The sequence below is a fragment of the Hippopotamus amphibius genome, chromosome 17 (assembly GCF_030028045.1).
Source record: "Hippopotamus amphibius kiboko isolate mHipAmp2 chromosome 17, mHipAmp2.hap2, whole genome shotgun sequence".
NCBI lineage: Eukaryota > Metazoa > Chordata > Mammalia > Artiodactyla > Hippopotamidae > Hippopotamus > Hippopotamus amphibius.
Window position 1 is genome coordinate 16,158,884 of NC_080202.1, and position 27,976 is coordinate 16,186,859.

General features: G+C 52.1%; 1 protein-coding gene across 1 annotated transcript; it reads right to left on the bottom strand.

The window, feature by feature from the left end:
• Nucleotides 1–325: 325 nt before the first annotated feature.
• On the bottom strand, nt 326–22,885 carry SLC13A2 (solute carrier family 13 member 2). The gene is made up of 12 exons (XM_057715219.1): nt 22,737–22,885; nt 8,769–8,897; nt 7,711–8,009; nt 7,389–7,603; nt 6,654–6,834; nt 6,427–6,549; nt 4,328–4,546; nt 4,012–4,100; nt 3,605–3,726; nt 2,232–2,393; nt 1,455–1,592; nt 326–961 (listed from the first exon to the last, which is right to left on the bottom strand). Exons 1-12 carry the CDS (start codon nt 22,836–22,838, stop codon nt 779–781), a joined length of 1,962 nt encoding a protein of 653 aa, XP_057571202.1. The 5' UTR covers nt 22,839–22,885; the 3' UTR covers nt 326–778.
• Nucleotides 22,886–27,976: the final 5,091 nt, after the last annotated feature.

Genomic DNA, 27,976 nt, shown 5'->3' on the forward strand with positions numbered 1-27,976 from the left:
CAGAAGGTTTTATGTAAATGCCCAGGGAGTGCTCTGGGAACAAGGAGGATGGTTTTCTCAAAGACACGCAGGGACTGGCAGCTCCCAATTAGCCAGGCCGGGTGATGTCAGTGCTGCTTTCCTGGGTGGCTGCGCCCACTCCGATTGGCCTTGGCAGAGGTTCCTGGCCATTACCTTCTCCCTTGGGTGGGAGGGGTGCCAAGGGGGCCGCCATACAGGACAGATGCCAGGTCCCCCCCAACGTATTCCCCAACCTGGGGCCTCAACCATGTTGGGGACCAGCCCTGGAAAGTGCCGTGAAACACCACTGCAGACTCTACCGAAAGACTTTAATGGGGTTGATAATTGAACCCTCCCCCCAAACCCGAGAGGCTGAGGATCACTCAGTATGTTGAGTTTCAATAAATAGAGGACAAAGGGGTCTGGTCACCCACAAAGCTGGGGCGACAAAGACCCGGGAGTGCTAGACAAAGCACGTTGTCGTGTCTGTGACCTCACACGCGTACACTGTCAAGCATACACACCTAGGATCATCACACACACAAACCCCCCTTGCAGAACATCCTCACATGACACACCATCTTTACACGTACATACACATACATATACACACGCTTTCCTCAGACACACAGGGCTGAGCTCACATACATCTTCCTCGCAGACACACACGAGGTTAGGTATACGTGTGCCTTTCTCTCAGTGTTTGGCTTGGAGCCTGGGTGTCCCCTCCCAGTTCAGAGGAGTAGGAACGGAGTGGGTCTTCTCGGCTTGGGCCAGATTATACCGCGGTCCAGGGGCTAGGTGTTGTGATGTTTGGCTGGCTGACCCCACAGAAGCCTGTGGTGTTGGACTGGGCCCAGGAGGGGAAGTTGTTCAGGTCGAACATGGGGATGCTCCAGGTGTTGATGGCCAGCGTGATGACCAGCACCCCGATGACGTTCAGCATGAACCCTGCTCGGGCCTGGGGTGAGGAGAGCCAGTCTGCATGAGAGGGTGCTGAGCTGGGCCAGCACCCATCCCTTAGGTGTTCACAAGTGCTCAGGAGCTCTCTCACTGGCAACACTCTCCCTGGGAAGTCCTCCCTTGGGTCTAACCTGCAGCACTAGGCAATGCCTCCACCACTGGCTTTACTCCCAGTGCTAGCAGGGGCCAAAGGAGCTTCCAGGGCTCTGGGTCTTGTGCTCTCTGAGTCCCTCTCCCTGAGCGCAGGTGCCTGGCATCGTGGCGCCTTCCCTAAATTCCTCACCCGTCCTCTCCCCCTCAGTGGCCTGGGGCTGGCAGGGCCTGAAGATACTCCAACTGGGGATCGTGTCCCAGCCTCCCCTGCTGTCACCCACCCCAACAGGGTCCACTCTCAGCTCTGAGAACCTCAGGGGCTTTAAGCTACTTTGTGGTCCACCAAGATGGAGAGCAGAGCAGGGAGGGCGGAGGCGTCTGAGACCCCGGCCACTCACCATGTCTGTCACTCGGAGGCCTCCGAATGAGAAGGCGATGGCATTGGGCGGGGTGGCCACGGGCAGCATGAAGGCCAGGGAGCTGGAGAGCGTGCAGGGGAGCATCACGTAGAGAGGGTTGAGGCAGATGGCCTGAGACTGCAGGGGGAGACAGGGGGGCAGAGCTGATCTCAGTCCCCATCCCAGAGGGGCAGGCGTGGCCCCCGATTCTCCCGCTTCTCTCTCTGAGGGGCAGCCCCACCCCCACCCCAACAAACACTCTGGCCGTGAACCCACCGCTTCTGCCAGAGGGCACTGGCTGACCTGGAGGCGCCCCTTGACCTCTCTGGAGGGGATAAGTGTGCGGCCCTGCCCTGTGGGGTGTGGGAAGGGGAGGGGCCTGTAAAATGGGTCTCAAAGGGGCTCAGGGCTGTCGTCATCAAAGGCCGCGGGAACGCGCCTGGGGAAGAAGGGGCTGAGGACGCTCCTGGAAGCAATTTCACGCCGTCACCTCAGGAACGACCAGAACCGGAGCTGGGGCAGGGAGGTGGGCGAGGCCACCAGTGAGTCCCATCAGGATACTCCTGGGGTGATGTCATCAGGGATGGAGTGAGTCAGGGGCCAGAGGGCCTTGAGGCCCAAGGTTACTGAAGAGCCTGGGGGAGGGCGGAAGCTCAGGGGTCCTTTCCCGGAAATGAGAGGAGGTGCAGAGAGGTCACTCTGACCGGTGGGTAGGGCCTCTGGGTGGGGTGGGCAGAAGGGCTGCCTGGAGGAGGTGTGTCTGCTGGGCCAGCTCACCATGGAGGCCAAGATGGGCAGGAAGAGTGTGGTGGTGGCCACGTTGCTGGTGCACTCCGTGAAGGTGGCGATCAGGAGGCAAATGATGAAGGCGATGGCGGGAGGCGGCACACTCTCTAGCGGGGTCAGCTTGTCCCCCAGCCACTTTGACAGGCCCGATTCCTGTGGGCAGAGGAGGGTGGTGTGTGAGGGACACAGCCGCCTGGGGCCCCGGAGTCCCCTGCTGAGGCTTTGGGAGGGTCCTGCCCCTGCCCACACCTCTCTAGAGTCTTCAGAGTCAAGGGCAGCTTGGGAGGGAAGATGAGACCCCGCTAAAACCAAGGGGCTCCCTCTCCTGCTCTGGAAGGACAGTTGGGTGTGGGGAGATGAGTCAGATGGGACGCAAAGAGAAGGGACCAGAGGGATTTCTTTGGAAACCTGGGGCTTGATGGGAGTCAAGACCTTTGACCCCATTTATTCCTGCTCTCCTGACCTCTCTTCAGGAGGTCCCTGGCCAACCTTAACCCTCTCCCTCTCCCCTCCAGCCCAGCAGTGTTGGGACGGAGGGGACCTTGCTCCTGGCAAGGAGGGAGAGGGGAAGGGCCCTGGTAGAGGCTGGGAAGAGGCCAACAGGGGGACGGGGACCGTGCACAGAGTCAGGAGAGCTCCACAGTCCTGCCTTGCCCATACCTATAATGCCAGACTGTGAGCGCCAGGGAGCTGGGACTTTATTTTATACAATGTTGCCCACTTAGCACCCGGCACAGGGCTTGGCACAGTCAGGCAGTGCTGGATGCATGAACTAACCAATTCCTGACCCGGGGAAGCTCCCACCCATGCAGTGAATGAGTTTAGCCAGAACACTGAGGCCAGGGGGTGCAGGGTCAGGGATTCCCCTCTCGGATGGAGGCTATGGTGCAGGGTCAGGGATTTCCCTCTCGGATGGAGGCTATGGGGAACGATGACCGGGTCCCCAGAGCCTGGCAGGGTATGATCATGGTGCCCCCTGGTGGCCTGAGCCAGCAAACTGCGTCAACCCAATGCCTGCCAGCTACTCACGGGTGCTAAAGCTATGGCATTCTCTGTCTGGCAGAGGGTGAGGGGATGGACTGGGTGATCAATGAGTATAGTCCCTGCTCACCAGAGAAGCCTGTCTTCTCTTTGGCTTTGAGAACCCGACTGGAGAGAGGTCCACATGGCTTGTGTGTTCTCCCCATCCCGTAGGGCTCTAACCTGTTTCTCCAGCGGCTGCAAAGGCTCTGCCCACCATGGGGCTCCCAAGTGGGGTGGGGGGTGGGGGGTCAGGGCTCCCCTGTGTGGGAGAGAAGCAGGGCCCCTCTGTCCCTGTCACAGGGTCTCCCTCAAACGGGCGGGGGAGGGGCGGGCTCCCTCACCTCACTGCCCTTGGCTAGGGCAAAGCCACCGCCCAGAAGGAGAACGATATTCCAAGGCATCTTCTCATTTACTACTTTCCAGTTGAGGAGGGCAGGAGGGGCCTTCAGCTTCCCTGGTTTTCCTACACCCCAAGCAGAAGAGGGTGGGTCACCAAGAGCCAGCAGGCTTTCCTTCCCCTCCCCCTGGGGCCTCCCTATAGGGGTCCCTATCAGAGCTTCATATGTGTATGAGAGGAATCCTCAGTTCTGCAACATCCTGACTTTGTGCCTGAGTCCCTGTGCCCTTGGCAAATCACCCCAACTTCTCTGGGCTTTGTCGACTCCTGCAGAGTGTGGCCGAAGGGACGTCGCGTGCCAGAGGCAGGGTCTGCCCAGACGCCCTTCCCTGCCCCAGGCCAGGTGCTTACCTGGTTCCTGAGTCAGCCCTGGGATCTTGGAGGGCACGATGAACAAAATTACAGCGATTAAGATGGCTACTGTCCCATCGGAAGGCATGCTGCGGGCAGGGCAGGGAGGGCAGGCTTAGTGGCTCCGGGCTGCTCAGGGTCACAGGATGGAGGGGGACTGGAGAGGAGCCCCTCCCACAAATGTGCCAGCCCCTCCTGGCAAGTCGTCCCCCCCAATTCCACCTAGCGTTACCTCCTGTTCTGCATTGAGGGTCCTGCTCCCTTCCCTCCTCCATTCCCTCCTCCTGGAAGTATTCCTCCTCCCCACAAGGCTCACCTTTTCCCATTCTTGTCGGAAAAAGCCAGGTTACCCCAGCCAGTGAAAAAGCCTGGTTCCCGAGTGAACCAGAGCACCACCAATAAGATAAAGAGGAAGGTGACAGCCTTTTCTGCAAAGGTCATGGGGCCCAGCAGCTTGTGCTCTCTCTGGATGACTTCTGAGGCTGCTCGCTCTTGCTCCCTCATCTGGTCCCCCAAGCCAAAGTTCTTCCGGAAGCTGCAGGTAGGGGTGGGGACAGCTTGTAAGGGCCACACCCGGCAGAGGAGCAAGGGGCTCTGAGTGCCTGTGTGTTTTGTTGCTGTTGTTTTTTTTTTGGCCACACCATGTATCTTGCAGAATCTTAGTTCCCAGACCAGGGATTGAACCCAGGGCCACAGCAGTGAAAGCACCGAATCCCAACCACTGGACTGTCAGGGAACTCCCGTGAATGCCTATGTTGTAAAGACTGAGGCCTGCAGAGTCTGCTTCAGGGTTGCTACACTAAGGTGCTGATGCACCCAAGGAAGAAGAGCAGAAGACTCTGGGGTGACATGGATCTTATTTAGCAGAGGGAAGGCTGGGGCTGGGTGGTTGGGTTTCCTTGTGCTTGGCCCTGCTCCTTCTGACCCATTGACCCCTCCATCCTTCCAGGAATTCTCTTGTGCTGAGCCCTCCCTTGCCCAGAGTGAGGAGGTCCTAGAGGACTAGACCCCATGCCTCCCTCTGGCCCTGACTCATCACTCCTTTCCTCCACTAGCCTTTCAGGATGTCCTCCCCTCCCTCTGCTACTGCTTCTGTGCATCCTTGGCTAGCCTGGGCCCCACCCACACTGTCCTCAGAGGCACAGGAGTCTGCAGCCCACTTCCATGTGCCACTGGCTTAACTCACGTTGACTTTTAACTTTTTCTCTTGGGCAAATCTCAACTGACCTGCTGGACTGTGTGTTCCTCAAAAGCAAAAACCCTGATTCACTCATCTTTGACTCCTTTATGGTGCTTGGCACCGTGCTGGTCTGTTTGACTACCACTTTGCTTTGTACCAGCCCCAACCTCAATCCAGCCTCCTTGTACCTGCCCAAGCGATTTTACAGTAACAATGCTTAAAAACTTTCAATGGCTCCCTACTACCTGGGCAGGAAGGACAAATAACAACTTATACCACAATAGCACTCATATCACTATTCTTAGCCTATACTCATAGCAGACATCACTAATCAATCCCAGACTCAATTCCAACTGAGCCCCAACAAGGTCTCACATGATTTTCAACTCAGAGCTGGAAGTAGGAATAAAACCTCTTTACTACTCTTGGCCTCAAAAGCAAGGTCCATACTGTTTATGCAACACATGAGATCCTGCCTACTTCTCCAGCTTCATATCCTGATACTCCTTTTTGCTCTTTATGTTGCAACCACACAGAACTAGAGTTCCCCCAAACCCAGCATGCTCTTTCTTGCCTCTGTTCCTTTGTACAACCTCGTCCTGCTGCTGGAATGCCTTTACCTCATTTTCTACCTGGCTGACTTCTAACCCTGCAAGACTCAGTTCAGGCATCATCTCTGCCAAGGGCCTTCTGGAATCTCTACTATCCTGGGCTGTGCTCACACAACACCTGAGCTTCCCTCCATCACTGCCCGTACCTTATCATCACCCATTAGACGGTGAGCTCCATGGACAGGGACCATGCCTAATGCTTCTAGTATTCTAAGTGCCTAGCACAGGGCCAGGCACACAGTAGGAGCACAATAAAGACTTTTGTAACTGACCATGCTCACAGCGTGTGCTCCTTAAGCACTTGCCAAAGGACTATGGATCATTACAGAACGGGACCTGGCCTGGGCATCAGGAGATCTGGTTTTTGATCCCAGCACTGACACATCTAGTTGTGTACCCTGCCTCGAACCTCAGTTTTCTCATCCGATAGATGGGATAATACTCTCCAAACAGTAATTCCCTCAAATGGGGGGCCAAGTGCACAGAAGGGCCTTGGGAGGGAGAGGCCTTCCCCCTGGGGTGGCAATTATGTCCTTTCCCACAGGGCTACCTGGGTACCCAACTGGAAGCTCCCAGAGGGTAAGGGCTGGCACCTGGGCGTCTCTTACCCACTCTGCCACTTACTTGAACCCTAAGAAGAGGACCTGCAGCCACACCCAGGAAAGCAGCAGCAAGATGACCATGGTGGGGAAGGCAAAGCCGAACCAGGAGGCGAAGTTCACCACGTTGCCATTTTGGGGGAAGATCCTGAAGGGATTTGGGCCGCTGTGTGATGTCGCCGGCGACCAGCCAGCTCTGTTTGCCCCCTCCCCCGATCAGGATGCAGACCCCCCGCCCGCTCAGTCACTCACGAGTTGACCTGGCCTTGCAGCACCAGGTTGGGTGTGGTGCCGGTCAGGGTGGCGATGCCCCCGATGCTGGCCGCGTAGCACACGCACAGGCTCATGCCCTGGGTGAAGCGCAGCTGCTCCCCGCCCTTCTGTGCTGTGGACGCCGAAGGGGCAGGTGGGACGGGCCAATCCTGCTTGTTGTCTGGGAACAAGGGAGAGCTCAGGTCAGCGGTGGGCGTAAGGGCAGCTCTCGTGGGGGCGGGGCGGGAGCTCCATGGCCTCTGGGGTGCCTTGTCCGTGAGCAGCCTAGACCCAGGCTGGGGGGAGGGCAGAGGCCGCCTCCAGGTCTGCAAGGGCCAGCACTCCCTGCAGTCTCAGGCTGGAGTGGCCCTCAGACACCACCTGGCCCCACCCCTCTCTTGAGAGAGGGAAACTGAGGCACAGAGCGGGGAAGAAGATTATCCAAACCGCACAGGAAGCGTGGAGCCTGGACCCCCCGACAGTCTACCCAGGCTCCTGCTCTCGGCTTGCCAGGGTGACCTAGCATCTTGGTTTGCCCAGGACAGAGGGAATTCCCAGCCTGTGGGACTTTTCATTTCAGAGCCAGGAAATCCCAGGCAAACCAGGACAAGCTGGTCACTGAACTTCTTCCTTTCTTCTTCTCTCCCTAAAGGTGCCAAGATGACTATTCCTATCATGGACATCACCTCAGACCCTTCCCAAGAACCAAGGGTTTGGGGTAGGGCCTGGCCTCACCTTTCTCATCAAGCTTGGTCTCTTCCTTCTGGGGACTTGGTTCCTGGAGCTCAAAGGCGGGGTTGCTCCTGCCCTCCTCCACGTCCTTGCCTGTGGGCATCTTGTGCAGCTGCTCCAGAACGGCGTGGGCGATGGGCACCATCATGGCGGTGGTGGCCGTGTTGCTGATCCACATGGACAAGAAGGCCGTGACCAACATGAAGCCCAGGATCAGCCTGGTGACGGACAGACAGACACCCTGGCGTTCCAGCGTCCCTTCAGTGACTGGATGCCCAGAACACCACCACCCCAGGTCCTCCGGTCGTGGTGTGTGGGAACTCACAGGGCGGGCCGCACCCCGATGATGAGGAGCACGCGGAGGGCAATGCGTTTGTGCAGATTCCACTGCTCCACGGCGAGGGCCACCAGCATCCCCCCGATGAATAGGACGTTGGTGTCCTTAAGGTACTCAACGCTGACCTGGCAGGCGGAGACGGTTGAGAAGCATCCCCTCCCCGTGCCTCTGGGCTTACAGGGTACAGACACGGATACTCCCGTAAGCAGAGGTTGATCCCCTGGGCTCTTGGACCCAGAAGGAAATGGTCTTTGGGTTATCCGCCATTTAATATAAACCGGTTTCCTCTCTTCCTGCCAAACTCATTCTCCCGTCAGGAATGACTGAGAGATCATCTAGCCTGAATCCACTCGTGCTTCAAGCCATTGACTGAGAGAGAGAATTTGACGCTGCTTCTAGAAACGAAAGCGACAGTTCTCAGTGTGGTCCCGGGCCAGCATCATCACCCACCTGGAACGTGCTAGAAATGAAACGCTTAGACCCGGCCCCAGATCTACTGAATTAGAAACGCTGGGGTAGGGCCCAGCAATCTGTGTTTAACTAGCCCAGCAGGTGATCCCAATGCATGTTCAAGTTTCAGAGCCACGGATCTAAGAGGAGACAAGCTCTTTGGCTCTCAGGGCCCCCTTTTCCCTCTCTAGTCTAGGCCTAATTGCTCCCACTTTGAATTAACTCTTTTTTTTTTTTTTTTTGTGGCACACGGGCTTAGTTGCTCCGTGGCATGTGGGATCTTCCTGGAGCTGGGATCGAACCTGTGACCTCTGCATTGGCAGGCGGATTCTTAACCACTGCGCCACCTAGGAAGCCCTGAATTAACTCTTGACAGCAACCACGCACCCGGAATTGCTAGAATGTCTCCACCGCCACCCGCCGGCCCCGTCTTCTAGGTGACTCCTCCCTCAGTGCTCCCTGACCTGCCAAGCAGAGAGGCAGGGATCCCTCTCCCATGTGCTCTTCCTGTGAGGAGGCTTCCTCTTTCGTCCTTGTCCTAGGGCAGACCCCCTCCATCCCTAGGAGCACTTCCTCCTGTGGATGGGGAGGCTTACCTTGGAAGCATCCATTATGCCCATCATGGGGAACAGGACGGTGGGGAGGAAGGCGGTGATGGCCAGCGGCAGAGCCTCGGTGCACCAGAGGAGTGCCATGAGGATGATGGTGTAGGCACAGTAGGCTTCCTGCGGGCGGGAGGGGAAGAGCAAAGCTGTTGGAGGGGCAGGCCTGTGTTCCAGAGTCATGTCACCTCCTGTCCCCAGAAAAACAGGACATTTGTAACAGTGTGGGGATAGCCTGTGAAACTCACAGTCCTTGATTCCTGAGCCCAAGGTCCCATTTAAATATGGAAATAGGGACTTCCCTGGTGGTCTAGTGGTTAAGAATCTGTGCTTCCACTGCAGGGGGTATGGGTTCCATCCCTGGTCGGGGAACTTAGATCCTGCACGCTGCACAGTGTGGCCAAAAAAAAAAAAAAAAAAGAAAAGAAAAGAAAAAGAAAGTAAAAATGGAAATAGAAAACAAAGCAAAGCACAAACCACCTTGTCTTTGACCTTGGGGAGCCTAGACATTATAATCCAGCCTCCTTGGGGACTTCAGGGGGCTCAGGTGAGGATCCTTAGATGAGATGGGTGCTCATCTAGATGAAACCAGAGGCTGGGAAATGTGGGCCCCTGCCTGGCAGCCTGGCCTTCCCTGCTTCAAGACCCTGTAAGAATATATTTGTATGATGATTTAAGCAGTACTTGTTCCTTTTGCTGGGAGGTGAGTTCCCTGAGGACAGTCAGTTTTGTAGCATCTGGATCTTTGGAGCTCAGGACCCAGGAGGCTTCAGAGCAAAACTTTTGTGAATGAATAAATCATTGAGTTTGGGGAATGGTGGGGTCTCCTTCCTAGTAATCCTGGCATGACCACTGCCTCGCACAACTCCAGGAGGCATCGTTCACATTTATTTACAGAATACGTGAAAGGTTCCCCACTCCCCGCGTTGTGCAGGGAATTGTGGAGTAAACCCTGAGTCATAGTCTTGTGAGTCTTGGGGTACCAGAGGCCCCCCTTTCTCTCACGAAGCCCCCAAAGCTAGAAAGCCCTGACCTCAGGCCTGGGAGGGGACCCAGAACAGGAATGAAGTCGGACAACCCCAGATGTCAGGGGCCCTCCCTCCTAGACACAGCCTCTCGCAGGCCTGGGGAGGGAGGGCGGGGGAATCATTAGCCAGAAGGAGGCCTGCTGGGGAGAGGGTGCCTGGATCCAAGCCTCCTCAGGGGCACCTGCCCACTCTTCATTTGCCAAAGGAAGGGGCTGCCTGCTGGGACAAAGGGGCTGGGGGGCCCGTCTTCTTACCTGTCTCAACAGCCCTGCCCCTCTTACTTTCTCCACCTGGGGCAGGCTGGGTTCCCTCCTTATACCTCATGCCCTTAGTACCCTGACCCTTGAAGGAAGGTCTCGGGGAGAGGACGCTGCTGTTTACTGAGTAACTCTTAGGAACTGGGTGTTTTCATGTTTGTAGTTACAGCCATGGGTGGGTGTGGTGTTCTCATGTTATAGATCAGGGGTCCCCAACCTCCAGGATCTAATAATGCTTGATGATCTGAGGTGGGGCTGATGTAATCATAATAGAAATAAAGTAAGCAATAAATGTAACGCGCTTGAATCATCCCAACCTCCCCAACCCCCACCCCCCGCCCTTGGAAAAATTGTCTTCCAAGAAACCAGTCCCTGGTGCCAAAAAAGTTGGGGACCGCTGTTACAGATGATCTCCAGAGGGTACGTGTCTTGCTCAAGGTCACAGAACTAGGGAGTGGCAGAGCCAGGCTGGAACCCAGGCAAGGTGTCCAGCATTGCATAATTCCAAGAGCACTTCCCGAGTAGTCTACAGCGATGGCATCCCGGGGCTGGTGCAGCACACAGCCTGCACAGCCAAGCCTGTCTGATGCCAGGCTCATTTTCTTTCCATGAAACCTCCACCACCTTTCTCACTCTGGCACAAGGGGTGGGGCCACCTTGATCCTTGAGCAGAGATCCACCCCTCCTCCTCCCCCAGCAGGAGGTAGATTCTGCTGAAACTGCTGTTTCTTCAACCATTTTCTTACCTGCAGTGATTGCACGGCCTGTTACCCATCCTCCCCTGGGGCTAAGGGCAGGCCAGCCCCTCTGGACCTTGGTGTGCCCCCCACACCCCCACCCCCTAGATTCTCTGGCCTGAGACCAGGAGGGGGCTGGGGCGGATGACTGCTGATTCAAGAAGAGAGCTCTGCTAATAATGACAGCGGAAGTATTGTAAAGACTACTCCATGCCAGGCATGGTGCTCTATGCACTTCAGGTGGTTTTTAATTGCATTTAGTTGCACTGTGAGGTAATGACTATTGTTCCCATTTCATGGATGAAGAAACAAAGGAGCAAATAAATTAAGTAAATATCTCAAAGTCACACAAATCAGTGAAGAATCCAGGCCACCAGGTTCTTGAGCCCTAGCTTTTTGCCTTCTACCCTGAGCTCAGTCCCTTGCAGGTGGGGGTATCCTCCAGCCTCAGGCTCACTGTGACCAGCGGGGTATACGTGGGTACACGTGAGTTAGGGCTCTGAAGCCAAACAGAATTATGTTCGCTGGGGCCTGCCACTTCCTGGTGCCCGGCTGTGGGCAAGTTCCTTTGCTTCTGGGCCCCCATTTGCACCCTCTAAAGGGAGCTGTGAGCTCCAGTGTGTTCTTTTTATATTTTTAAAGATTTTTTTTTGATGTGGATCACTTTTAAAGTCTTTATTGAATTTGTTACAACATTGCTTCTGTTTTTTAATATTTTTTGGCCACAAGGCATATGGGATCTCAGCGCTCCGACCAGGGATCGAACCCGCACCCCCTACACTGGAAGGCGAAATCTCAACCACTGGACCACCAGGGAAGTCCGTAGTGTGTTGAATCTATGGCTCCTCTACTCCTTTACAACTTCCCTGTGTCCCTCTCCGTGTCTGTCTGTCTGTCTGTCTGCCTGTCTGTCTGTCTCTGGATCAAAACCCAAAACCAGTTTCAAAGTTCCATTCTGCCCTTCTGGGCAGTCAGTCCAGCCATAGTGTAACTTGCTGACCTGCTCTTCCTGGTTCATGGGGTTCTTAACTGGGGCGTGGTATGCCGAGGATCTGTGGATAGGAACATGATTTCATCTTGTAGCTAACATCTAACTAAGGTTATGAATAGAGGCAACAAAACCATATAGCTGTTCATGGTACTACTAACAACTTTGTCACAGATACTTGATTGTGGCTGTCAGCTGTTAGGTACGTGCACAGATCAGTGGTTGCAATGATCTCAAAATGTATCTCAACATATCGTTCACATCCATCACTATTTTGAAATTATGGTAGTAATTATACCAACACTAGACTTTGATGCTTTAATAAGGAAGCACATGTATTTCTGAATTACAATTAATTTTTTCTTATTTTTAACTGTATTTTGAAATGGTTGGTTTCCTTTGTCATCCTATATGATTTTATTTTGTGCAATTTTTTTTTTTTTTTGCCACCATGTGACTTGCGGGATCTTAGTTCCCTGACCAGGGATTGAATCCCGGGCCCTCCGCAGTGAAAGCAGGGTTCTAACCACTGGACTGCCAGGGAATTCCCTATTTTGTGCATTTCAAAGCAATATTCTGAGAAAGCCCCCACAGTCTTCACCATACAGCCAGTGGTGTTCATGGCTCAGAAATGGGAACAGAAGCCTGGGGGTCCTTTCTCCTTGGCCCCACAATGTGTCTGATTCCCTAGCTTTGGAAGTGGGAAGTAGGGAATCAGACCCGTCCTCCAAGGCCACCCTATACCCTCTGTCTTGCTGCCCAGCTCAACGTCTCTCAGGCTGACCAAGCTCAGCTGGTGGCCTATGGTTGAGACCCAACTGGCTCACTCCCTAGGGCTGCTGCACTGCACGACTGCACGTGCCATTGGCAGAGGGAGCTGTGCAGGGCACAGCCTGCACCGTCTGAGGCAGCCCCTCCTGGAGATCAGATACCAGCAGGGAAGAGTTTTCTCCTGGCGGCTATTGCTCTTCTTTCTACTCCTGTCCGTGTGTCCTCCATCCCCAGGCGAGCAGGCTAGTTGTTCCCCAGCTCTGTTCCTTGGCTGTAGAATGTACGTCTTTCTCAATCTGGGCTCTGGAGGACAGAGGTCGTTTCTTTCACCTCCCTGTCTCCAGCCCCTCCCTCTTTCGCTGGTGCTGGCCCGGGTCTGTAAACCCATCCTCCCCACTTGTGTCGCCACCACCCCACCCCACCGTGCCAGGAAACCACCGCGGTCAGATCCCCAGTCCTCTCCACCCCGAGGTTGTCCCTGCTGTTGAGGGGCAGGCACTGGGCCTCCTGCCTGCTCATCAGGCTTTCCCTGGACAAATACCCTCTCTGCTCAGGTCTCCAGTCCTGCTGGTTCAACACCTCCAATGCTCCCCTTTACTTCTCTCCAGCTCTGGGTCACTAGCCTTGTCCAAGCCCCTGCAGCTGTCACCAGGAGTCCTGGAAGAGTTTCCTTATCGCCTCCTAGCTTTCTCTTTTGCCACTGAAATTGCTTCTTCTTACTGCGGCTAGAATGATCTTGAGGTACAAATCTGTTTAACCACACCCCCTGTCCCCCAACACAAACACACACACACACACACACACACCTCAAAGCAGTTCAAATCCCTGAAGGCTTTCCCACTGCTGTTAGGAAAATCTGGGGGCTGGTCTGTACCTCTCCTCCTTGCTCTCTCTGCTCCAGCCATACTGGCCCTCTTCCAGTTTCTCAAATGCTCCAGCTTCCTTGTAGCCACAGGGCCTTTGCACCTAATCTCCTCTCTTCCTTCCCCTCTTTGTTCACCTGACATCTACTCATTCTTGAGATCTTAACTCAAATGTTCCTTTTTCAGGGAAGCCTCTGTGAGTTTCAGGGGTATATTCCCCATTTTCTACACCCTAAGCCCTTGTGCCTCTTCTGCAGACCACTTGTCATAGTCTGTAGTTAAACATTTGCTTTCATGAGTTTCATATGATGACTACCAATCTTTGTCATCAGACCGTACTCTCCAGGGAGCGGGGTCTGGTTCTGTTTCTGCTCACACCAGCAGGGTGCCAGGCACCCCTACGGAGTTGACACTGGATGAATGAGTGAATGAATGTCAGGCACTAGGGCACTGATCAGATCTGAATCGTGCCAGACTCTGGCCCTCAGGGAGTCTGAGTTCCCTGTGTGGGCTGACCCGTAGCCATGGCGGGCTGCCTGGCAAAGCCAACAATGAAGAGAAGAGATAAACCCTCAGATGGCTCCCAAATCCCAAGGCTGGGAGCTTGTTTCTTTCATGATAGGAAACAAAGGTCAGAGGGCAGAAAACCCGAGTGCCCAGGCCCAGCTTTATTGCTACATGTCCTTGGGCAAGCCATTTAACGTCTTTCTGTCTGTCTGTCTTTCTTTCTTTCTTTCAAGAAATATTGAACCTTTCCAACCGTACACACGTTATTCTCTTTTATGCAGTGTCCTTATCTACAAATGGGATGGAGAGAAACACCCACCTTGCCGGGTTATTATGAGGATGAAGGATGCGACTATGTAGGTCTAAGCTGTAAAGGACTGTAGCTGGCAGTGAGCAGATGCTGGGTTGGCCTTGGCAGAGAAACCTGCTCCTGGACTGCTGAGGAACCAGGGTGGACACATGAAATACAAATGAAGATGGTCGTGCCAGGGAATTCAGAACAGACTCTGGACCCTGGGTGTGGGCAGGGTGGGGACCTGCGGGCATCACGGCCTTTACCCGTTACGGGCACAGGGCAGCCTGTGGCTGTTGGGCAGCACCAAAAATGCCCACAGTCTCAAAGGTGTCACATCTTATTCCTCCTGGTGATTGAAGGTTAACCCCGGGGTGGCCTGCTCCCATTGCCCTTCTTCTCCTGGCAAGTAGGGATGCTGTGGGCAGGGAGTACTGCTGGGTCTGAGGAGTGAGGCGAGGCCCTGGGTGGCAGCCAGCACCATTGCAAAGGAGAGACCAGAGGGTGGGGTCCCAGAGAAGGGGCCCCTTCTCTGAGCCTCGCTCCATCTGGGCTGAGGAAGGCTTCCAGAGAGGGCACACTGAGTGGGTGCTGAAGGATGAATAGGAGTTCAGTGGGTGGGCAAAATGTGTCAGCATGAGGGAGTAAACACAGAGGGAATAGAATGAGGCATGAAAGATCAAGATACATTCTTGGGGGGTGGGGGGAGGGATGTAAGGCTTGGAAAGAGCCTCATCTGTTCTGAGAGGAATCTAGGACTTTATCTGGAAGACAAAGGTGAAAAGGGGAGGCCCTTGAATGATTGTAAACAGTGAGAGTGACATGTCAGGTTGGTGTTTCTATTAAAAGATTACACTGATGCTCCCATATGTGATTTTTTAAAAAGTGTCAACAAGTGTTTGTATATACATAGGAAAATCTCCAATTCAGGGATTCTTATCCTTTTTTGGTACCAGGATCCCCTTGGCAGCCTGCTAAAGACTTCCAACTCCTTCTTAGAATAATGTTTTAAGGTGCATTAAATAAAATGCACAGGATTACAAAGGAAACCAATTATATTGAAATATAGCTATAAAATACAAAAAAAATGGGTAAGATAGTGATATGATGTGACTCTTTCTTATCAAGTACAGTTTTTTGTAATTTTTTAATTTTTTTGGCTTTGCCTCATGGCATGTGGGATCTCAGTTACCCTGACCAGGGATTGAACCTGAACCCCCTGCATTGGAAGCTCAGAGTCTTAGCCACTGGACCACCAGGGAAGTCCCTTATATGACTCTTTCTTAACTAACAAGTTCTTCACTGGCTGGTGGATACTGTAATTTCAAAGCCATGATTAACATAAACAATGTGTCAAGGTACTGGCAACAAGCTCTTACAGGATTTGAAAATATCTGTGATTCCTAAGGGGGGCAAAGTCAAAAATCTCATCTATACTATGGTAGTTTGTTGTCTACATTCATCACAGAAGGAAGTGTTTCACTCTTTCATGCTGTTGGACTTTGTACAAGATGCATGTATCATCTAAATAAACGAATCACCTCAAGATGAAAATCGGGTGCTTACACCTGTGATACTGTGGCAGATAGATTGGCAGACACGGAAGCTGGGAGGTGACAAGTGGCCATGCTGGGTGTCCAATGGGGAGATGACGGGGCTCAGAGAAGTCATGGCAGTAAAGATGGAGAGAGAGGACGGACTCCAGAGATGTTAGGAGACGGAAGACAGAGGGGCTGGGTGATGGCTACTGGGTTGGGTGGGAGGAGGAAAACTCCAGGTGCCTCTCCTGGGGGTCCAGATGTGTGGTGACAGGAAGGAGAGGAGCCAGGTGACAGGAATTGGGGAAGGAAATGTAGAGTGGGCTGTGTGTGTGTGTGATATTCATTCTAGGAATAACGGACCCATCCAAACGCCTAATACCTTTGAGAGGCTAAATGTAAAAGATGACAATGGCCAGTCCATCTGCAAATATAGGTGCTAAGATCTCTGCAGGAACCAGCCCTGTAGCCAAACCATAACCTCCATAGCAACTGGCCCCAAACAGGCAGGACGTACTCAATGAGCGCCAGCCTCCTTAATTTTTGGCCCCTCCACTTGCTACCCCCATTTCCAACTCAGGACCAACCAGTGAAAGCCAAATGTACTCCCCTAACAATCAGAGAGGATGCCCCGCTTCTGGTTAGCCCCCCCTCCAGCTTCCCCCTGCCAACAACCTCCAGTCAGGGCACACCTGAAGCCTTTCCTATTTCAAAGCATCCCCACCCCTTGCCTTTGAGGCTCTGCCCAAAGCAAGCCCAAAGCAAGATGGAGGCTGACTCCCTATCCTCTGCCTGATCTCATTTGGGTGATCTTTTTTATTTCTGCACCTTAATGTGAATGCATTTGTTGCATCATCTTCTGCTTTAAGAGGCCAAAAGGAAAAACAATGGGTCTGAGTGTCAGAGAAAACAAAAGTGGGGGGAAGAGTCCTGACATCACAGTTTGGGCCAGGGCGAGGCCCGCCTGTGTCCACTAAAGAGCGAAGCAGCAGGCGGGAGTTGAAGATGATGTTCACACACTCCTCTCTGCATCTGACCCCCACAACAGCCCCGGGCTGTGCTGCTGGATTCTGTTCAGGAAACCGTACTGCTAAAGAGTCTCCCTTGCTTTCCCATTCCTGATCTTCACCTACCAGGTGGAAGCGTGGATGTGATTTGGTAATCTGGGGGCGAAGTTCGAGTTGGGGAAATTTCTCCCTCTTCTCCAGGGATCACCCTGGCTTTAGAGGCTGGCCCGTACTCCCAGGACCTTCAGAGGCCAGAAAACCTGACTCCACACAGTCCAGTGCTGATCACGGCCACACTTAGGGACCACACCTCACTGCCCTGGGAGTGGGTTGACCAGACACACCGCGCCTTTCTTGGTGGGAACACTAAGGCCCTCATGAACAGAAGAAGTCATCTAGAGGAATAAGTCAGGCATCTGCACAGTGTCCAAGACACTGTGTTGTGTTTCTCAGGGGCCTGGAATTCAGACAAGGGGCAGAGGGTGCAGGGAACCATTTATTTACTGAGCCCTGGGTGCCAGGTACTCTGTGCATGCGGGTCATCTCATTTCATCGTGACCGCAGCCTCTTAGAGGTGAGAGGCTTGGAGAGGTTTGATAAGGTCACATGGTTGTTTGTGCTACACAGTGGATTTGGACCCACATCTATCTGGCTCCAAAAATCCCTGATTTGTTGCCCGCACTCTGCCTTCTCAACCAAGAGCCAGGAAGTCTCAAAAGATAGAGGCAGGCCCCGGAACCGAGGTCCAAATTCCTTGCACAGTTTTCATGCCCTAAATCCTGGTCCATCTTTGGGGTTCAGAAATAGCTCGCAGTGAGGGTATTTTACTCACACAGATTTTAAAGTGTGTGTGCACACACACCCCTACTATTCTTGTATCCTAGGAGTGCAGGGGATTCAGAATAAGAAATCCTGCCCTCTGTTCTTACTGTAAATACAGTCTGGATTTCAGCTAAGCTCTGTCCTGGCAAACATGGTACCATGGGGATATAGTTTGCACAGATAATCCTGCTGGGTCCTGGGAGGTATTTGCATTTTCAACTGTAACTTACTAGCTCTTTGACCCCTGAGTAAGTATTTATCGCTCGTGACCCTCAGCATAAAATCCTCATTCCTTCCCGGACCTTATAGGGCTGACATTGGCTGACCTCTCCCCACCTCTCTAAGCTTAACCCCAGTCATCTTCTGCTCACTCAGGTCCGCATGCTGTGCTGGCCTTTGTTTATTCCTCCACCTTGCCCCTGGCCTTGGGCCTTTGCACTGTGTGCTCTGCCTAGATGGCTCTTGGCCCAGAGCTGTGCTTGGCTGACTCTTACTTGCCAGTCAGGTCCTAGGGTAAATATCAGCACCCCAGGAGGCCTTCTCTGATCCTCCCATCTAGAGCAGCCCCTCCTCAAGCCATAGTCACAACCTGCTGTATGGCCTTCGTCGAATGGACAGTATATGCTTTTTGTGTTTCTCTCCACCCCACCCCCACCCCCCAGGATTGCAAGTTCCTCTGAATGCTACCTCCCACCCCCTGCATCTAAATAGTACCTGTCACACCATACTTGTTCCCTAATAAATGAATGAACGGATGAGTGAATGAATAGAGGTAAGTTTTCTGGCACACCGATGATGCTTCTTCGGGATCTGGTTACAGGGTCGGGGGAGTACTGAGAAGACCTCAGGCCCCACTGTCCCCCAACCACTGGGACACCCCAGTGGGTGATGGGTATTTCTAGGATTCTGTTGCTAACTTCTCAAACACACCTATTTCCAGCCCCCGTGCCTTTGCTCCTGCTGTTCCCTGTACCTGGCCTGCCCTCTACTGATGCCTCTGGCTGTTGAAATCTCACTCAGGCTTCAAGGCCCACCTCAAGATTCTCCCTTAACTCAGTTGGAAGGATTTTCTCCCTGCTCTGAGCTCCTCCAGGCTTCTAGCTCGACACTGTGTGGCATGAACACACGGTCCTCTAGATTGAAAGCAACCTGAGGATAGAACATCTGTGTTCCTTTTCGGTAATGCCCAGAACAGAACAAGAGCTTGACAGACATCCCAAAGTGAATAACAGTGGAAGGATTGGTTGATGGCTGGATGGACATGAGGGTGGATGGGTCAAGAGGTGACTCACAACAGGGGACCACTCTGCCTCCCTAGACAGCCTCAGCCAAGGCCAGATTCCAGTCTAGACTTTGCCTTTTTCTAGATGGGACTCAAGGCAAATTCCTCCACCACTCTGGGCCTCAATTTACGTGTCTGTAAAATGGAGACAACAGTAGTAACCTCACAGTAACTCAGAGGTTACTGCAAGAAATAAATGGTTTAGTGCTTTGAAGTGCTTGGCACAATGACTAACATGTAAAAAATACCCAAGAAATATCAACACGTATTATATGGACAGAGGTCTGAGCCTAGTCTGGGCCTCCTCTTTCCCACTTTAGGGGCCAGGGGCATGGAGGTAAGCTCAGGATTCACTGCAGAGAGCAGGGACTCAGCAGGAATTCAGGACGGGGCCCTCTTTGCCCACATTCATTCCTTCACTCATTCATTTGACAAATATTTGTTAAACACCTACTATGTGTCAGGTACTGGGGATTCTGCATAGAAAAAGACAAGGTCCCCGCCTTCATGGAGCCTGCATTCCAGCATGGGGAAGAGGGGTCAGAGAATAAATAGAAATTAAAGGAATACATCATTTCAGATAGTGAAAGCCCTTTAAATAATAGGATTGTGTAATAAAGAATGACTGGGGCTGCTCAGAGAAGGCTTTTCTGAGGAGGTGGATTGCAGCTGACGTGTAAGGAGTGAGAGGGAGGAGAAGAACATTCCAGGCAGGAATATGGGCAATTTGAGAAGCAGAGAGAAAGCACTGAGAAGCCTGAATACTGCAACAGAGTAGCCCCGGCTCTCCGCAACTAGAGAAAGCCCATGTGCAGCAACAAAGACTCAAACAAGAGGTAGGATACAGGGCAGGAGCTGCGGGGGACTCATGGCCACCCTGAGAGGTTTGGATTTTATTCTAAGTTTGATAAGAAGCTTAGGTGGGGTTTTAAGCAGCGTAGTGACATGATTTTGTGTTTGGAATAGACCATCCTGGTGTTTGGGTGAAGAACGGTCTCTGGGGACATAGAGAACAGACTTGCGGTTGCCAAGGGGGAGGCGGTGGGGGAGGGATGGACTATGAGTTTCTTGTTAGCAGATAAACAACAAAGTCCTACTGTAGAGCACAGGGAACTATATTCGATGCCCTGTGATAAACCATAATGGAAAAGAATATGAAAAAGAACGTATGTGTGTGTGTGTGTGTGTAACTGAATCACTTTGCTGTACAGCAGAAATTAACACAACAGTGTAAATCAACTATACTTCAATTAAAAAAAAAAAGAAAGAATGGTCTAGGGAGGAGCAGGGATGGGAGAGAAACGATGGTGGCCTGGACCAGAGGGGAGACAGTGGAAGGCGATAACATTCAGCGTATTTTTTGGAAACGGAGTCATCAGAATCTGCTGATGCTTGTGGAGGTGAAAGAAAAAGAGGCAGGACTTCCCTCTTGGCTCAGTGGTTAAGAATCTGCCTGCCAATTCAGGGGACGTGGGTTTGATCCCTGGTCTGGGAAGATCCCACATGCCACGGAGCCACTAAGCCTGTGTGCCACAACTACTGGAGCCTGCGTGCCTAGAACCCGTGCACTACAACAGAGAAGCCACCGCACTGAGAAGCCCGAGCACCACAACAAAGAGTAGCCCCCACTCTCCGCAACTAGAGAAAGCCCATGTGCAGCAACAAAGACTCAACGCAGCCAAATTAATTAATAAAAGAAAGGCATCGGGAATGGCTCTGAGAGGGACGGTTAAGCCACATCTTGATGAGTAAGATCGCAGGGAGAGTCAGCTGTGAGAGACGAGTAATCAGGATTGTGTTTTGGATAGGCAGTGTGTACGCTGCATGAAAGAAAATGTTCGGGGGGAGGTGTCCAATGTTAGTTGGATAAATACAAGTTTAGAAATGAGAGCTGGGGTTACAGATTGGGGGATCATCAGTGTAGAGACGCTTTTTAAGGCAGGAGACAACAGGAGGCACTATCCCTGGGAGGAGAGTGAGGATAGAGAGCAGGAGCCAGGAAAAGTGGTCCAAGGAAGAGGAAAACCAGGAGAAACCAAAAGAAGACAGCATAGCAAAGAGGAGGGAACCAGCTGTGACAAATGCTGCCGAGTGGTTGAGGAAGGTGAGCATGGACCAGGGGTTTGGCGACACGGATGCTGATGGGGATTTGATGAGAGCCCTCTCGGTAGGTAGAGTCTTGGAGACTGGAGCTGTCTAAAGAGAGACAGGCAGCGTAGACAGTCTCTGAGGCCTTCTGTCATGAGAGAGAGCAGAGAAAGGAGGCATCTGTGGAAGGATTGTGGGACTGACAGAGGGTTTGTTTGTCTCTTAATGTGAGAGATATTAGAGCTTGTTCCTAAGCTGATGGGAGTGATCGGGCAAAGAGGGAAAAGTTGATGATGCAGGAGAGGAGAGGATAATTACAGGAGCAAAGTCCTTAAGAGGGACTGGTAGCCAGGGCCTTAGTGGAGGGGCTCGCCTTCACACAAGGAACCTGGGACAGTTCGTCTGAGTCAGGACAGGGGAGGCAACATCTGTGGGTGGGAAGCAGGCGGCAGGGAGGGAGGGGTACAGCACAGGGAAGACAGGGGCTCCTGACACATCACACTCCCACCGGGAGGCCTGGCCTCGCGTCCTGACTCAGGCTTCCCTGAGTGACCAGGGGCAAGTTACTAAATCTTTCTGGGCTGTACCTTCCTGGGGAGTAAAGTGGGAATCACCGTTCCTGTCTGTCCTTCCTTCCAGGGTTAACCCACTTGGCTCAGCCTGCCAGGAAAGCGATCTGATGGGTGCCTAGCATAGAGATGCCACTAGCTTTGGCCTGGGATGAAGGTCATCTCAAAGGTCAGCCAGGCCTTGTCACTTACCAGGAGCTGTGCTGCGAGCTCTCTAGTTCCTTACCCTTTGGGGATACCTTGAACAAAGAGCCTGCCTTGATCTGCCTATCTATGACTAAAGGAAGCAAATGGCTCAGTGGGCAGGTGTGGGGGCAGGGGCGGAGGGTGGGGGGGGTGTAGTGCCAGGATTCTGTCTCAGCTTTCCGGAGGCAGGCAGCACAGGCTTTGTAGCCAGACCACACCCCCAGCTCTGCCATTGCCCAACTATGCGACTTGCCAGACGGAGATTTCCCGTGAAGCCTGGACGTCAAGGCCAACTCCTGGACCTATCCTTCCCAAAGTCCCATGTTAATTTTAGATTCATGATTTTGCTTCTTTTACTTACAACGGGGTCCCCAAAGTGTATAATATCTGAGCTCCAGAACACAGGATCTGCCCTGGGATTTTGGGTAAGTGACAATTTTACTTTCCCCATCTGTAATATGGGAATCAGACCTGCCTCATAAGATGGGGGAGAGGGTTACTGGGTACACACCACCACTCAAGGTATGCATCTGTGGTGCCCACTGGCAGGATCCCCTCGTTCAATTAATTCCCACCCCTCCTCCACAGGAGACTTAGCTCTTGGGATCACAGGTGAGCACCTTTTCTTTCTGTCTGTATTCTTAAATGCATAAACTGCCTGAGGCCAGCTTCCTCCTCATCCCCTTCCTTCCCTCTCCAGCAGCTAGCCCAGCTCATACTCTCCTGAACAACCCCATCTGCCTCCATCTGCAGCTCCTTTAGGGGGCTGGCTTCCTGCCTCCCCAGGCAGTAGATAGCAAGTGTACCTAAGCAATTCACTTTGAGCTCCTGCTACTGGGTGCCAAGCAAAAGCGCCCTTTGACCTCTTAACCCTCAGGCCTCAGGAGGACCAGGAGGTGACAGCCTCCCTTCCAGGCTAAGAGGGATGAGCACGTTATGTTGGTCCTAAGGATTCCCAACCCTGGGGCAGACCGTCCCTCCCCTGCTCCCTTGGAGTTTCTCTGTGCCCAGAACCCTAGGTCCTTACCTTGGTCGGGATGAGGATGGGCAGAGGGAGCAGGAAAATGGGTAGGAGGAATACAATCAGGTAGAAGCGATAGGCCCACAGGCCCTGCCAGCAGGTGGCCATGGTGTGGACCCACGAGGGCAGCCGGCTCACCCTCCGGATCCAGGGAACTGCGGGACCTACCGCGTAGCAGGTAGGCGGCTAGGCAGGCTTATATAAAGCCACTGGAGTGTTAACCATTGACCCACCCTGGCAATCAGAGTGTTTTTGGAGTCTGGGAGGTGAGAGTAAGGAGGAGGGACCTGCAGGAAGTGTAAAGATCAGGAAGACTTTGCAAAGAAAGGGAGGAGGGCAAGATCAAGGAATAAAGGCTTCAGGTTCTTTCGAGAGGTTAAGCTCAGAGTTAACTCCTTCTGTGCATGGAGGCTGCTCAGGGCTGCAGCTGGAGGAGCAGGAGAGGGAAGGGTGCCTGGGAAGCCCCACAGCCGGCATCCACAGGGCAAGACCCAGAGCACCCTCCGCAGCCCAGTCCCCCTCTCTCCTCTTACTCCTCCAAAGCTGGGTTCTCTGAGCAGTTTATACAGGGCCCTGGGTGGGGCTGCCCTGCCTCCAGAGACACCCTGTCCTCTGGGGGTTTCCCGTCTAGGACTGAGGAGGGGCTGGAGCAAGCCCTTCTCCTTCCAGGTATCAAGGAAGCTGTCAGAGCCACTGGACCTGACTATCTCGTATTCACTGTGTGCTGTTGATGCACTGACAATTTCTTTTTTCTTTTTTTTGGCTGCACAGTGTGACATGTGGGATCTTAGTTCCCTGACCAGGGCTCGAACCTGTGCCTCCTGCATTGGAAGCTTGGAGCGTTAACCACTGGACCACCAGGAAAGTCCCCTGCACTGACTTAATTTTGGAACAGCCACTTCCTTGTTGTTGTATTGATGTATGGTAGGTATACAATAAAGGTTCACTTTTGTAGGCTCTTCCTGGCCCCCCACTCTCACCCCAAACTCCCATGGAACACCAGCAAAGATTGTTTCATATTTTGGAAACACATTTAATCTCTCCACGTATTCATCTCTCCATTTATCCATCTCTCCATTTATCCAACCATCCACCCATCCATCCACCAAACACGTATTTGGCACTGATTATATCTTCAGCCCTGTACTCGGGTATTAAGGATGCAGAGAGATTAAAATGCTGCTGGTAATAGTAAACATTTGCTCAGCATTTAGTACAAGCTTATCAGTTTACTATTTCATTTACTCTGTACAAGTACACCATGAGTTAGGTGTTACTATTCCATTTTACAGGTGGGGCAACTGAGGCCCCAGGACACAAGCCAGCCAGAATTCGAACATGTTTTAGGAGTGCCCTGGGGAGGTCCAAACCAGTATGGCATCTCCAGGTGAAAGGAAACAATAGCAGTATTGAGCCAAGGCTCTTGGAAAAGGTGACACCTCAGTGAAGGCTTGAAGGTTAGGTCTGATTTGGCCCCAAAGTGACAGAGGAGTGACCATGGGCAGTGGGGCAGTGGCAAGAGTGAGCCAAGACCTGGGGGATGGAGTGTGTGGACACATCTACCCAGAGTCCCTGCCTTTTGCTACCCTCCCACCTCCCCACCCCAAACAGCTCAGAGTAGAAGCTCAGTCCACGTTTCTGTTGATTATTCAAGTGTGAATAATTAGAGAGATGGTTTCAGGAAGTAAACACAGCCCGGGCAAAGATATAAAAGAAAGCAGGTTTTGAGTGGTTGGAAAGTGGGTATGTGGGGGCAGGTCTGAGAGCTAGTGACAACGTTTCCAGGGTGTATGGCAGCTTGGCCTGGGCGGCTATGCCAGTGAGATACTGCTAGAGCCAGTGAGGTCCATGTGAGAGACACCCCCGCCCCTGAGCCCTCTGCAGGGTGGACAGACAGCTATGCATGGATCCAGGTCGAAGGACTCCTGGGGCCAGGCTGGGTGGGAAGCTACAGTGAGACCAAACAGACTCCCCACCCCCGCCCCCACCTCCCCCTCCCCACCCAGCCCCCATTCAGGCTTTTTATGGCCTCTCTGCTCCCATGCAGTCAACCTGCCACCTGCCCAGGGCAAGGTGAGGAAAAGTCAGGAAGCACAGGGATAGACAAAGGGTTTCAGAGACTCGAGACAATCCCTGATCTTGTCTCGCCTTTGGAGGAGGCCTCTCCCCTGGCCTGCGGCTCTGGAGGAGCACAAGGGGAGCAGGGCTGAGCCTCCCCCAGAGGAACAACATCCACTATGTGTGTAATCTGCATCCCAGTTTATCCAACTGTCCACAGCAATCCTGTGACATAGTCTCAGAGCAGCGAAGTCACTTGCCCAGGGTCACGCAGCTTATGTGAGCTGAGAAAGGACTCGACTCAGATCCACTCTCCAGGCCCTGGGCCCCTCTGATGGTGCCAGGACAAAACTCAGTGTTTCCAAATTAAACGGCTACTGTGGGGGTATATCTCAGTGGTAGAGCGTTTGACTGCAAATTAGATGGTTACTCTTTCACTGAGACCTCCCGGCTTTGTACCTACAGCTCCCTTCAAAGCCATAGACTCTTAGGACCCTTTGATTCTCTTCTGAGGACCGGTGTAGGGGAAGTTATTGCATCTCTGGCAGCCAAGCCCCATCGGTGACTAATTCATCTGAAAGGTGGGAAGTCTCCAGCCATCACATGCGTTACAAGAACTTTCCCTTTGCCCAGCAATCACAGGCAGGACCCTCCTCTTGCAGGCTTAGTTCAATTCACATTTGCTCCACCTCCTTTTCCTTCAATTGATGCTGTAAATAACTATTTTTGGTTTTGTGGCCCCTAATGGACTATGAACAACTCACGGAAGATGCTGTGACAATCCTTCTTCAGTCCTTGTCACCCTTTGGGTGACAGGTGTCAGCACTATCTCAGGGAGGAGTGCCCTGTGACCATTGAACCTTCTTGGGAAGGTCGTCTGAGAACAGCTGAGGAAGCTGTAGGGTGAGAGGAGATGGTCTCTGGCTCACAAGAACCAGTTTATCCTCAGGAGCAGGTGGCAGATAAGCTGGAGATAGAGCCCAGGCTGAGGCTGTGGTCCAAAGGTGAGTTTTAGGAAGTTCACACCAGAACACAGGGGCCAGACATTCAGATAGAGGCCCCTGAGGCAACTGGGTTGAGCAGGTTGAGCCTGGGGCCCACAGGGGTGGAAACTAAGTGATCCTGGAAAGGCGGGGATGGCTAGACACAGCAGGGAGCCCCAGGAATGATTTGTAAGACCTGAGACGGTCCAGCCTGGAGGAGACATGACAGGGTGTGGGGGTGGTCATCAAATCCTTGATTGAAGAGAGGGCAGAGATGTTCTCAAGGACAGAGAGAGAACCACAGGTAGCAGGGTTAGGTGAGCCTCACTGGTGGTGTTTTCAAGGAACCCCCCTCCCCAAGAGAAAAAATAGAGCTGGGTGGAAGGTGATGCATTCCCCAGCACCGGAAGTGCTCCTCCTGAGACAGTAGGGTGATGTGGATGGGGTCCCACACTGTGCAGGGGGCCAAGCATCTTGTTCACCCAGAATCTGACTCCAGGGGCCCTGATCTCTCCCCCAGTCTCCCACTGCCTCTCAAACTGGGTCCACTTGTTTTGTCCTCATATCTCATCTCAGCACCCTGCAAGGTGCTTAAATGACCCTACAAGATCCACTCCTTGCGTTCCTCCTTTGCCTCAGTTCTCACTCCTTGACTCAACTGTTTTCAGATCCTCAGCTGAATTTTTTAAGATCTCCAGGGAGTTGTCTATGCCCTTGCTTCTCTCAGGTGTATTCTCTCTGCATCTCTCTCCCCACTTTACTCGTTAAGTCTTGTTAATCTTTCAAGTCTCAGCCTAAAACTAAACTTCCTTCGTGAACTCTCATCACAGACTGGAATGTCTTGTAAATGCTAGAAGACCCTATCACAGCACATATCACACTGCATTTTATTCTCTTGATAACCTGTCTACATCCCCCACCAGAGTAGGTTCCATGAAGGCAGGGGTTGTCTGTATGGGTGTCCATATATACCTCCTCAGCTTCTTGAGCTGATACTCAACAAATACATTTTGAAACAATGGATGGGTAGGTGGAGAATAGATGGGTGGATGGATGGATGGATAGATGGGTAGATGGGATGTCCATAGGATAATTTACATGATTCATACCAGAGAGCCAAGCCCTCCTTCCAACATGTTCTGAAGCTGTCCCTGGATCTTCAGATAGGACAGATGAAGATCACTGGTCAGGCAACAAAGCACAGAAGTAAATGGGTTTTCACCACTATTAAGATTGGAAAAACGGAACTATAAACAAAACGAAAATGCAGCCTACTGAATGAGAGAAGATATTTACCAATGATATGTTGGATAAGGGGTTAATATCCAAAATATATAAAGAACTCTTAGAACTCAATATCAAAAAAAACAAAAAACCAAAAAAACAAAACCCCCCAAACCAAAAACCAAACAACCCAGTTTAAAAAATGAGCAGAGGACCTGAATACAGATGGTCAACAGGCTCATGAAAAAAGACATACAGGTGGTCAACAGAGCATAAAGACATGCTCAACATTACGAATGATCCAGGAAATGCAAATCAAAACCGCAATGAGATACCACCTCACACCTGTCAAGAATGTCTGTCATCAAAAAGATAACAAATAACAAGTGTTACTTATAAGAAAGTTTGCAATACACACACACACACACACACACACACACACACACACTGGAATATTACTCAGCCATAAAGGAGAATGAAATTTTACCATCTGCGACAATGTGGATGGACCTGGAGGGTATTATGCTTAGTGAAATAAGTTGAGAAAGACAAATACCGTATTTTTTTCACTTATACGTGGAACCTAAAAAAGTAAAAGAAATGAATGAATATAACAAGATAGGGAGAGATTCACAATTACAGAGAACAAACCAGTGGTTACCAGTGGGGAGAGGGTGAGAGAAAGGGCACGATAAGGGAAGGGGATTTAGATGTACAAACTACTAGGTATAAAATAAAAAGATACACACTATTGATGCTATGTATAAAATAGATAACTAATGAGAACCTACTGTATAGCATAGGGAACTCATACTCAACGTTCCGTGTTAAGCTAATTGGGAAGGAAACCCAAAAAAGAGGGGATATATATATATATATGCATAGCTGATTCATTTTGCTGTACAGTAGAAACGAACACAATATTGTAAAGCAACTATGCTCCAATAAAACGTTTAAAAACAAGATCATAAGGGAATACAG

Excerpts from the sequence above, each read along its gene's own strand:
- SLC13A2 (XM_057715219.1), bottom strand. The coding sequence starts at position 22,838 with ATGGCCACCTGCTGGCAGGGCCTGTGGGCCTATCGCTTCTACCTGATT. Across the intron at positions 8,898-22,736 it reads CCATCCTCATCCCGACCAAG|GAAGCCTACTGTGCCTACAC; the intron begins GTAAGGACCTAG and ends TCCCGCCCGCAG. Across the intron at positions 1,593-2,231 it reads TGCCCATCTTGGCCTCCATG|TCTCAGGCCATCTGCCTCAA; the intron begins GTGAGCTGGCCC and ends CTCCCCCTGCAG.